Source organism: Protopterus annectens, chromosome 6.part0, assembly GCF_019279795.1.
Source record: "Protopterus annectens isolate FY-2018-M chromosome 6.part0, PAN1.0, whole genome shotgun sequence".
Classification (NCBI taxonomy): domain Eukaryota; kingdom Metazoa; phylum Chordata; order Ceratodontiformes; family Protopteridae; genus Protopterus; species Protopterus annectens.
This window is the reverse complement of record NC_056737.1, coordinates 229175685-229188367: the sequence shown is the minus strand read 5'-3', so window position 1 is coordinate 229188367 and position 12683 is coordinate 229175685. Positions and strand designations below refer to the sequence as shown.

General features: G+C 38.8%; 1 protein-coding gene across 1 annotated transcript in view; it reads left to right on the top strand.

Annotated features, from left to right (window-relative positions):
* LOC122803816 (extracellular calcium-sensing receptor-like) overlaps positions 1-12683 on the top strand; it is a 156387-nt gene that overhangs the window by 104275 nt on the left and 39429 nt on the right. Inside the window, exon 4 of the mRNA XM_044073502.1 lies at positions 5716-5839. Within this exon, the coding sequence (XP_043929437.1) occupies positions 5716-5839 (124 nt within the window). The remainder of the gene's footprint in view (positions 1-5715; positions 5840-12683) is intronic.

The window sequence follows — 12683 nt, the reverse complement described above, 5'->3', positions numbered from 1 at the left end:
TGATGAAAAACAAGATGAAACAAAAGAGTCTGATCTGGAGGAAGAAGAAGGAGGAACCCCTGGAAAAGAGGAAATTCCTCCCACTGCCATATGTAGCCTTGATGAATGATATTTAGAACTCTTTTATCTGAAGCAATCTGTTACTAAAGAGAAAATGGAAATTAAGACTTTCTGGAAGAAAAAGGGGACCAGAGTGGGAGGGGGTCACAAGGTCTCTTCAATAATAATTCAGACATATTGGACTGTCCTTGATTTTGGGAGGTTAGAAACGTCTTTTGGAACTCCCTTGCCATTTCTTCTTAAACATCTATTTACCTGAATCCTGGAGAGACTGTTTATTGTATTTTCTGCCAAAACTGGAAGAGGAGAAAGAAAATCCATTGGACGATTCGAAAAAGACAGGATGAAAAATCTTAAGAAATTTCCTGGATCAGCTTGTCCCTTTCATCACACTTTTTGATCACCTCTGTGGTATAGAGGACAAACACTAAATCTGTATCCAAGGGAGAATTTAAAATCTCATTTTAACATAATTTGGAAGGTTCTGAGAATGCAGCCATACAAACCTCCTTAAAACAGTACCAGCCATAGCCCTGGAAGAAGTATCAACAGAGTCAAACACATACTTCAAACAATGAATAGTGACCTGTGCAATAGAAGAAACTAAGTTACTAAGTTATTTAAAGGAGATTATTCCTCACAAGAAGAAACTGTAGATAAAACATTCCTCATACTTGCACAATTTGTAAGAACAAACTTTAACATGTGAACCTGACAATTCAGAATTCTGAAAACCAAAATAGCTGAAGTATACACTTTGTTCCATACCTATTAATAATTTTCCAGTCCTTATCAGGAAGAGCAGGAATAGAATTAGCTAAGCGCTTAACACCAGTGGGATCAACTAAGGTTATTGCTGCTAGGTCAGGTTTGGGAATAGTGTATAAAAATTTTGGAAGAAAGAGGAACTTTATGGACTCTATATTTCTTTTTTGGGGCAGCTGACTGACTAACAGGAAAATTATAGGCAGTGATACACACGTTCCCTAAAGCTGATAGAACAGGAGAAATGAGTGTAGGTTCTGGAATATCCTTGTGTAACAACTCGTAGTATTTTCTGAGGGACTGAGAAGACTTAGTGTTCTTCCACTAAAAACACTGGCACATTCTTGCAATAATGTTAGAGATAGAGAAACTCCCACAGGGAAAATTAGAAAATGACCTCTCCTTTGAGTCTGACTCAGAAATCTGAGGAAAAAAATTAAATTTGTCCCTGTATCTTCCTCTTCAGATTCAGAATCTTGAATCTCTTCAGGAAAAGAGCAATCCCTGTTTCTTTTACCAGAAACTACATGAAGGATCAGTAGCTTGAACTAAACACTGAGCCAGACCCAGTAAACTACTCCTGTTTAAAGAAGTTTGAGGACTAGATACATGCATGGTTTTCTATTTCTTTTTGATGGGTAAAATCAGGACAACAGTGTTACTAAGGCAGCAGCTGCTTCCCCAGGGATGGGCACAGCATTCTGACACAACAGGGAAACCTTCCCTGTTCCCTCTTCCAGAACCAACAAAAGTGGCTTCCCTTGCCCACTGAAGCAACTCCAATAGCCACAGAGGATGTGGCTAACCCCCAGTCCATAGTGGCTGTAGGGTATTGTTTGCTAAACTTTTTCTTTTTGTGGCTGGAAGAAGGATCAACCATGGGACCTGTAGTCTGTTCCATGTTCAAGCTCAAAATAGTGCTACTTTCTCAGGTAAGACCAGCAGCAAATGCTGGCACAAAATACCAGTTCACAAAAGCTACTTTTTTAACAAAAAAAAAACCCATTAAAAACAAAAAGCACTGTCAAACAGTATGCCAGCATCACCAAGGAAAAATAAACACAATTTCTCCACAAAAAATATATTTTCACTTAGTTACCACTACTTTAAAACTAACAAAAAATGAGTGCTCTGTTTTAACGTACTGCATTACAGTCTGGAGACCTGAGAAAGTCTGTAAAATACAACACTTCTTGCTTTAAAATAACTTTCCTGAATGGGAGAAGTAATAAAAAAAATCAGTAAATTTAAGAAAATGGAAGTTTTTTTTCCTGCCTGGCAAAGGAAAGCACAAGCTGACTGTCAATCCTCGAAAGTCCCAGAGGACTGTACTTTTTGGTAACAGTAAAACTCCGAAGGGCCTCGTGCCTCTTTTGTTTACTAATCAGCTGGGCTTAAGCTGCTTGACAGTTGGGCACATGAAAGGTGCCCTGAAGCTTTAGAAGCTGATAGGCCAATAATGTCCTTGGCAGGATATAACCATGATATCTAAGGCTATTGCAGCAGTGATCAGTATGATAAACATATTACATATACAGATTAAACAGGCAGATTTCAATTATCAGAGTCTCTGTGTAACTGGGCAAGCATGGAAGGAAGTAACAGGTATGAAATCAACTCTGTCTTCAAAGTGACTAAAGCAAACTGAACAGGGCAACAGAGGAGAACATTAATATAGCAAACTAATATTAGTAAAGAACCTATCTCTTAATCTTTTAGCACAAGAAATCTGGACAAAACCTATAATGATGGTGGGACAGATTTTAAATATTGCTCTTATAAACTTAGAAAGCTGCTAGAAGAACATGATTTGTGTTGGCATGCACGTTCTCAAGAATATGAAGTCTGAAACTCAAATCTATATCATTATTTAGAGACATCAGTCCTAAGTGATATATCAGAAAACCACAGATTTTATGAGGAACAGATAAAAAATATGAGGCGATAATCTAGACATTTGAGAGGTATGGTAAAGAACTGCTTTTGGCCCAATAGTAGAACTGAATAAATGACTGCTGGGTTTGTTTTTACATTATTGAACACATTTGGCAGGGGTTCTTTAGGATCTAGTTTCTGTCTTCTGAACTAGAGGTTGAGAGTTAAGGCACTTTTCTTTCCAAATTGATTAGGTCCTGGAAGGCCGGAGTCTAGCTACTTTGTTTCAGCAGATTGTCTTTAGGGGCGGCTGGGGGGGGGGGGGCCTTTTAGCATTCTTTAACAAGTTTCATTCATTTGATTAATCTTTCTAAAACTTATACCCTAAGGGAAATTCCTAATGCAGGACTTTTTTTTACCACAGTTAATATGGATCTATACTGAACATCAGTCTGGCTCCTGCAGAAATTTTCTTAAATGAAGAAGGTGAATAATATATTCCTTTTTTTAGATGTTGAAAGAAGGCAATTAAAAATCTAGGAATCCAGCAAAGATACTCCATATGATAGTCTCAACACTCATATGAGCAAAGGCAGACATAGTCTGATGGCACTTTTTTTTTCCTGGGCTTCAGTAATTTTAGCTTCTTTTAACACTTTAAGTATTCTATCAGCAGTCTTTGATAAATAATTAAAGGTACTAGTGGAGGGGGTCATCTTCCAAAGCTGCACAGGTAAAGACAGTGATGATTGCTGAGTCCCCTTTCTAAAAACTCTTTGCTATAATTTAGAATACCATAAATCACACATGCATGGTAGAATATCTGGTTAAGGTTGGCAAGAAGAACATTCACCAAAGTGACTTGACACTACATTAAAAAAGCATGTGAATTTTTTAACCGCTCTGTTTATTGTAATTATGCTATCATGGAAAGCAGGCTGTCTGATCCTAAAAAGTGTATTTTTTTAACTTTAGTTATGTCACCACCAGAGCTATATTCATTAAGTTTTAAAAAAGTGAGTATGAAAACACTGTATGCTGAGCAGTTGTACATTTACTTCCTGATTCAGAGACATCTGCTGACTCCCTCTGATGGCATTATAAGGAAGGGAAACAGTGTGTAATTCAGTACCTTGTGGTATTGAATTGAAGGGGACCTTGTTATCGCAGGAGCAAGTTTTGAGAGTGTATGACATTCTGTGTTATGGAATCTCATTATATGTTCTGAGCATAGCCCGATCTTACCAGTGGACTTGGTGGAGCAGTTGTTCCATGTTCTCTTGCATAGCAGCTCCATCTGTATGTTAGGCCTGGTACTGATGATAGGGAGCCAAGTCTGACATACCAATGGAGATGCTTGGCCAAGATGCTCTCCAGTGCAGGAGATCCACCTGTAGGGTGGCATGGCCATCACACCTGCATTCTGTTCATCCAAAATATGGGATGTGCCTGCAAAGTCACATTTTTGAAAATACAGCATTACAAGCTATCCCCATAGTCATTTGTGGGATGGCTACTATGTTTGTTAAATCTTATATAATTACCACAAGTAACACTGTTTTGTATATTGTATCAAGATAAAACAAATACTGATGGTGAACGTCTTTGGTGCTATCTGCTTAATACATGCTGACTTATTTAAACTCTTTGCTTTAGGTAGCATCTGCACTTTAAATGAAAACTTTACCGGATAGTGAACTAAAGTAGTGAACAGGTAAAACAATGGATGTGTTAGAATCTCCAACAGTAAACTGATCAGTGATTGGATAGTTAGAGTGAGGGTACCAATACATCTGCCAATAATTGAAGTCACCCAAGTGATGAGACAGAAGCAACGATCTGATTCACTGACCTAAAAAAAAAACAAAAAAAAAAAAACAGTGTGTTAATATATCATAGAGGATATTGTTGGGAGTTTAATCCACCTTTCCTTTACTATGTATTGTTAGCTACAGTTTCTATGCTATTCAGAGTGATTTGCAAGTCATTGAAATTGGTGTACTTACTTATATTTTTACTACTGATTAGTCAGTTCTAATGAGGGTCTGAATGTTAATAGGTTTAGTGCTCAAACCTATCAATTAGCAGGGAACTGCCAAGCAGATCAGTGTAAACCATTAACAAATGCCACAATTACAGCAATGTAATGAAAGAGTTTGCAGTACTCTTTTCATCAGTCTGGAAGTAGTTACACATGAAATACTTGTGATGGGCAATGCAGTCACGTTACAACTGCTTAAGCTGGAAAGAAGAACTAGAGGTGACATTAGGTAGTGTATAGGGGCATGTGTAAGCCAATAAGATATACATAGTGCCTGAAAAAGTACAAGAACTGCCTGATGCCAGAGAATCAGAGGCTGTTATACTTTACTGCTTCCTCAGAATAGGATCTTATAACAGCAGTCACATTCTATTCTATTTTGCACCTTTAAGTTATCCAAAGCACTAGGCATTCATGCTCATTATACATGCTATACATTATCTCACATGAACAGATAGGTATCTCCTTACCCACAGACCTTTACCTCCCTGTGCTGTTTTTGGCATGAATACTGTCACAGATACTGACTAGCATCGTAGCCATCACATTCACTACTTCCTGCAATGCTAAGTTGCACTGTAAACTTCTGTCCGATCAAGAGCATTCTTCTGAGGTCATGAACCTGAAAGTGAAGCAGTAAAGGAGTAGTAGGGGAAAACAAATGTATTGAACAATAAGGGTAGTGTGGTGAAGACTGGAGAATACCAGTGGTTAAAGAAGGCAGTGATTGTTTCTTCCTCTTCGACAATGGTCTTCTACAATGGTCCTCTGCCCTGCTACTAGACTGCAGTTTCAGTTTCAGACAATTAAAGGTACAGTGGGTAAACCACACTGATGTCAGTTTTTTTTTATTGTTTTATCAGGAGAGTCATAGCTAAGTAGTATAATTTGTTTCTGTTTGCAGTATAAGCAATACAAATCTAAGCTCATATTTATATATAGGTACTAGCAATAGTATCTCTTTTTTCATTTAGGTCCCTCAGTCATTGTGCAGTAAAAGTTGTTCTCTAGGCTACAGGAAGACACCTCAGACAGGCCAGCCAATCTGTTGCTTCAACTGTATCATGTGTTCCCAGGGAGAAATTTCTAACCAAACTGGTGAGAAAATATATGAACCCCTATTATTTTACAAGACTCAGCATGACTGTATTCTGTATGAGTGTTACTCTTATATCCATTTACAATGTGTCTATAGCGTAGACATTGCAACAAAGGAAAAATATGACTCTGCTGGATATGAAATCCCATTCAGTGGAATTCAGTAAACATACATGGTCATAATTCATCCAGAATTCCAAAATATTTGAGACTGACAGAGAATTACTAATTCCAGGCTGAAGGAGTGTTGTAATAGAACTTGGAATAAAAAAAAGCATCACATGTAGAAGTTTTGTAGAACAGCCAGTGTACATTAGCTCTCAGATTGTTTAAAATATCTGTCATTCATTGCAAATGGATAGTTGACTGGATTTGTAGTTTTTTTTCTTGTTCTGCACTGTCCACTGACCATCAGGTCCCAGTGATTTATTGGCATGTTTGTTCCTCTAAGGCCTATTTCCTGAGAGGTGAAAGCCAATTGCAGAGACACTATTTTGGCAGCCACTAGGGCTTCTTTTTCTGCTTATGGACCTATCCCCTCCAGCGCTGGCTGAAATGGAAGGCCCAGCAATGCCACACTGTGTGTGTGTTTATGTGTTTATGTGTGCATGTGCGTGTGTCTGTGTGTGTGTGTGTGTGTGTGTGTGTGTGTGTGTGTGTGTGTGTGTGTGTGTGTGTGTGTGTGTGCATGTGTGCATGTGCATGTGTTTGTGTGTGTGTGTGTGTGTGTGTGTGTGTGTGTGTGTGTGTGTGTGTGTGTGTGTTTGTGCATGTGGGCATGTGTGCGCGCGCGAGTGTGTATGCATATGTGTGTGTGTTTTCCATATATTCTGCAGAGAGCTATTATCACATTGTTGGTTGAACCAAGCGGAGGTCTGTGATCTATGGCCTTATTTATTGCTTGCATGCCTCTGCTTGCATGATAGGGCTCATCCAACTGGAACCAACAATCCCTCCCTCCAGGACTGGAAAGATAGCCTTGGCAACTTGCTCTGACTCTCCTTCACCTGGCTCTTCAAGCATCTGAGTCACTAGAACAGAAATAAAAGAGCACAAAAATAGGCTGGAGTCACTGATGGATTCACAATAAATGATAACCGAAGAAAAGTAACAAACTACTTTATTTGACCGTAAACTGATAAATCATTTAGCGCTTTCATCCACATAAGTGGACTTCTTCAGAATGCCTTTTTACTGGCTGATAAAACTTTTTTTAAAAACTTTTTGGCGCCAATCCCGCCTCCAAGTCAAAGTATCTTAAAGCAACATTGTACCGAAAGGTAACAATACATACAATATAAATTTTAAAATCAACCACGTATAAAACTGTCATAGCAACATACAGCAAAATACAAAAAACATAACTAAACAAACCTGACAAATCCTAACATAGACATCAAAAAAATATTTAATTTAGTGTCTGTAGAGCGGGTTACTAACCTAAATAAATGTTAAAATTGGACAATAAAAATAGGTATAACTGTACTATAAAATTCATTAGGCATGGAAATAAGATCCTGGATGAAGTAAAAATCTAACAGAATGAAAAATCTCATAATCATACTTCAATAAATATATCCTGTTACTGATTAAAGAATAATAATAAAATGACCTATTATAAACAAATGACATCTCATAATGTATTTTCATATAATGTAAACTAACGTAATTCTAATATAGGTTTAATAGTAAAGTAATCATTCAGTCCTGGTTTTCTACCAGTGTCCGTGAAAATTTGCCATATTACTTCTTTTTTTGCTTAATATGGCTTTATAATTTCCACCTGTAGGTTCCATTAGTCAAACTTGGGTTGTTTGGATCATAAGTCTGGCCTTCATTCCTTTATACCACAAAGCTGAGTTTCTGGGCTTTATATTTGGAGTTTTATTGGATAGCTTGATGGATGGAGTAATAAAAAATAGATGTAGAGGAAGCATGGTATTTTACTGAAGATTTATTTTGTGACTTGAACAGGATCTATGTTAAATATCCGAACACTTAAATGTTCGAATCGCTGTTGATCGACTTTCAGTGATCGAACATTTAAATGTTCGAATATTTTAAAAAAATTAAAAAAAAAATAAATAAACAAAAAAGAAAAAAACTAAAGGGTATAATCAGGGGGGGCAAGCCCCCTGCTCCCCCCACATGGGGGGCTGTGCCCCCCCGATACTTAAATATACCAACTCCAAGATCACGCTACAGTGTAGGAAATGGGAAATTTGCCATTTCTGCACTGTAGCACACTGAAGTGCAATTTCAGAGTTGGTATATTTAAGTAGCGAGGGGTGTGGGGGTGCAGGGGTCTTGCCCCCCTGCTTACACCCTTTAGTTTTTTTTTTTTTGTTTACTTTATTTTTTTTAATTTTTTAAAATGTTCAAACATTTAAATGTTCGATCACTGAAGGTCAGTCTTCAGTGATTCAAACATTTAAGCGTTCGAATATTTAACATAGACCCTGTTCAAGTCACAAAATAAATCTTCAGTAAAAATCCATGCACCCCCATGCTTACACCCTTCACATTTTCTTTTTTTTTAAATATTAATTTTTTATATGTTCGAACATTTAATTGTTCGATCACTAACAGTCGATGTTTAGGTGCTGCAGTAGCATTGTCGCCTCACAGATAGATGTTGCCCTGTTCGATTCTCAGCTACAGCGTCTTCTGTGTAGAGACATGCGTGAATGGGCATACCTTTGTTGAAGGTTGTTAGTCAGGGCTGGCAACTCGGCAGGTAAAAAATATACTGCTAATCATTAGCAGATCAGAGTTCCGCTGTGGTGACCCCTAACCGGGAAAAGCCGAAAGAAACAACTAACGGTCGATGTTTAGTGGTTCAAAGAATTAAGTTCGAACATATAACATAGACCCTTTGAACATGCATCTCTGATTTAGTTTATATTTTAAATAGTGTTTTAAAAGTGTTTATAGGAAACATATACATCAATTTCCAAATTTATTTGGATGATATCTCAGTGATGCCACTAATATTCAAGACAAAGAGAGCATTTTCTTTTTGAGAACTGCCTAGTTCTATCTTTTTTATCTGTTGTGTGTTGTCAGTGACTGACTAGATTATTTAATTCTTTTGAGACATTTCTTTACATGATAGTAATGCATCAAAACTGAACAAGCTACATAAACTATTTTGGAGTTGTGTTCAGGATAGTTTGATGTAGAAATACTATGCAAGCAAGGTGTCTGTTATGTGATTTTTCTGTTTCATTTGCAGTTATATTGTAATTCAGATAACTTGATTCCTTGGAAACACAAGGGAAGAGTATATCTTACCTCAACATCATTCAGACCAACTCTGTAGTTCTGTAAATGGTTGCTACTTCATTGTCTCCTGTTCAGAATACTAGGGATATTTGTGCTGGATATCTCAGTGAAACCATTGACCATTCCACATTCCTGCCCGTTCCATCATTGTTCTATTCCTTTAGTCATATTTCCATGAAGGCTGTTCATTTGAAACCAGAAAACCAAATCTTACTCCTTTATAATATTGTGTGTTTAATGGAGAACTGCCAATGAACAAATAGAACTAACTGCAAAACTTTAAAATGTCAGGGCAAGTTATAAGTACAGCCACATATTGTCCCATCAGTTTACTGGTCTCACCCAAACAAGCTGCAGAGCAGAGCAAATTACATCAAAAAGATAAATAAGCACCAGCTATTCCTGTTTAGCTGTTCAATGCATCATTCCTTGTTCGTTCTATTTAGAGGTTTCACCTGTTGTAGGTAATTAACTATTTTAGATGACTTGTATAGCATTGATTGGACTCCTGCTTGTGGTTTCTCTGTGGCCACAGAAGTTGTTTAATTCAGTATGATTTTCTTCTTCAGTGCAAGATTGAAACTAATTATTTTGCATGTATAGTGTTCTGGGTGAGTTGGGTGAGTTTTCAGATGAGTTACTCATGCCATCATTTACTACAACAAATGCAGTGAATGGAAAAGCTTTCTTCAAATCAGAGTACTAGCTCTTGATAGCATGTCCTTTTGACTGAGTACAAGAAAGAGAACATGCTAGGTAAGCTGATAGGGGTTCACCAACATTTATCCAGAACAGTTGATTTTCACATGAAGTGCTAGAAAGCACCTTATTGGTAGACAAATGTAAAATTCTCATTGACTTTTTAAGATGGGCTCACTTTTAAGCCAGTTATTGATTTTTGTCAATAACACATAGATTACCCTGAATTTGAAAACAGTAGAAAAATTGTCTGCATCAGTGGCATAGAGGGATAAAACACTGATTACTGCCCAGGCATATTGAGTTTGATTAGCAGTGGTGCAGGCAGAGGGTAATGGCTAGGTGGAGCAGGATGCATGCAGGCCAAGCCCCTTAAAGGTGGGCTGGGTAATGTGTGTGTTGTGGAGTGGATTTACTTCAGCAAGCTAGCTCCTGGTTGTACCCCCTTGTAGTGTGTGTGTGTGTGTGTGTGTGTGTGTGTGTGTGTGTGTGTGTGTGTGTGTGTGTGTGTGTGTGTGTGTGTGTGTGTGTGTGTCAGTGCAGGTACACACACAAAAGCACACACATTTAAGAAAGCATAGTGAATATCTAATGTCTCCATGCAGGGGTGGGGTTAGGGTCACAGAAATGCCCTTAGCTGCTGGAATGCCATCAAGAGCACAAGTATCCCTCATAGATGCCTGTGTGACAGCTTCCCTGGGTAGTTCTTGTCTCTGTATGTTACTGGCTGTATCCTCTGTATGGAGAAACACATGGGCTTAGCATAGCAGAGGAGAGTGTGATGGTCATCAGGCAAAGGGAGAAAAAAATAAAGAATAAACAGTAATTAATGTCAGATATAATACTGTTTGTTTATGTTGTACATCATAACTAATATCAGTCATAGTACTTTTATTTCTTGGAGTTGTTCAACACATGAACATAGGCAATATTTTCGTGTCTGCATTAATATTTCCAAAACTAACTGACTTACAAACACTAGCATAGTATCAGGTGAATCCTTAGATGATGTTGAAGAAAAAAGTCATATAGACTGTCCCCAGGATTCATGAAACTCTGCGCAAGGATGGCGTTAGCCTTGAGCTTACCATGTGGCATAGAGATGGCACAGTAGCATCACACGCATATTAATGAAGGCACACTGCCATAATGGCCACGTGCATAGGAAACGTGTACGAGTGCAGGGGGCATGTCCAAGTGCTGCACGGTGGCGTGAACATGTCGGCTGCATACGCGCAACCTAAAATGCTGACTAGTACAGCCTGCCTCCAATAGTAATCACTCCTGTCAGTGTCCGTGGATACTGAAATGTATGCAAAGCATACAAGACATCATTACGAACACCGCAATAAAAAGTAAACACAAAGGCATGTAGCTGAATATTGAGTCCCCGTCCCTCGAACAAAGATATTTAAAACCCTGTGCCCGTATTCCATTGTAGTGTCGGTAGTTATACCAAGTGGAAGCGAAACACATCGTGTTAGCACACCGCCAATTGCCAAGCCTAACCCAATGGTTTGGGTTACCACCTTTCCTACATTGTGAGGGACAGTCCCCCTCTAGGCAGGTGTGTCCATACCAAAATCATAATAAATGTGAAATGTCCTGCGATAGTAGGACATAATTATGTCCCATATGTTATGTAATAGTCCCATACAGTACGTATGTCCGTATATAAAATACCTATATGTTACAAGAAACAGAATAAGCAGGTAAACGAAACAGAATAAGCAACTACACTGCTACAATAATAAAAGCTTATATGTAGGCACAATACTAAAGTACTATCCTTTGTAATGACCGTGGGTATGTGTTGGCTTGGAAACTCAGATATGTGCCATGAAAATGTCCCATCCAGGTCATATGAAAAGATGGCAACCCTACCAATGGTCAGAGCATTTGCCCAATATCTGCCCATTCGCGATCCAAGTCATCCTTGTCAGGATGGCCCATAGATGAACGGGTATTACCCGGGTCTACCTACCATGTCATGAAAGATAAGTATTTGCGAGTACCTATGTGCGTGAAGTACAGCATGTGGATGATCTGAAATGTTAGTGTAGACCTCACAACCATATTGGTCCCAGAGATATGTAGTGTACGCAATGTGTTCTGTTGACTGTGCCATGGGCCATCAACTAGAGAAGGGATGAAGGTTGTTTGTGGAATATGGGGGTGGGGGGTGATGGGTAATGAAATAATTTGCCAAGGGGAGACTGGGTTGGATGCACAACAGTTGAACTGGAGGTCTACGAGGGAGCAGTGGGTGAATCAGGAAGATAACCAAAGAACAAATATACACATCCGCAATACAATCCCACAAACATGTGAACATTAAAATGTGCAATACACATGTACAGAAACATTACCGGCACATACCCACATAATGGTCTGGCCTGAACTGAGCCATCCAACCCCAACACACCTGGATATATAATAGAATACCCATCATCCCCTTCACAGCACACCCCCCCCTTCCTGAACGTCCACCAAAACCAGCCATACTCGGGCTGCTAGACAGGCGTGGCCATATCTGCACATAGTGACCCATACCCATATCTAGTAGGCAGTCTCACCCTAGACAGTCTCAGGATTGCAAACTATGTATCCCTTGCATGTATAACCCTACCTTACAGCCATAAAGCAAAGATGGTCATCGGTCCCCACGATTTTTGGATATCCCTCATGGGATATGTATCTGTTCTAAATATTAGACTTGGTGTCACAACATGATGCCCAGTCCTGTATACATCTGGACACAAGTTGTATGAGTAGTAGTTGTCCACAAGACGGCTCAGCCTCCAGCCGGTCCTGCAGAACCTACGACCCAGGATTAAACACCTGACCGTGATGCACGTCT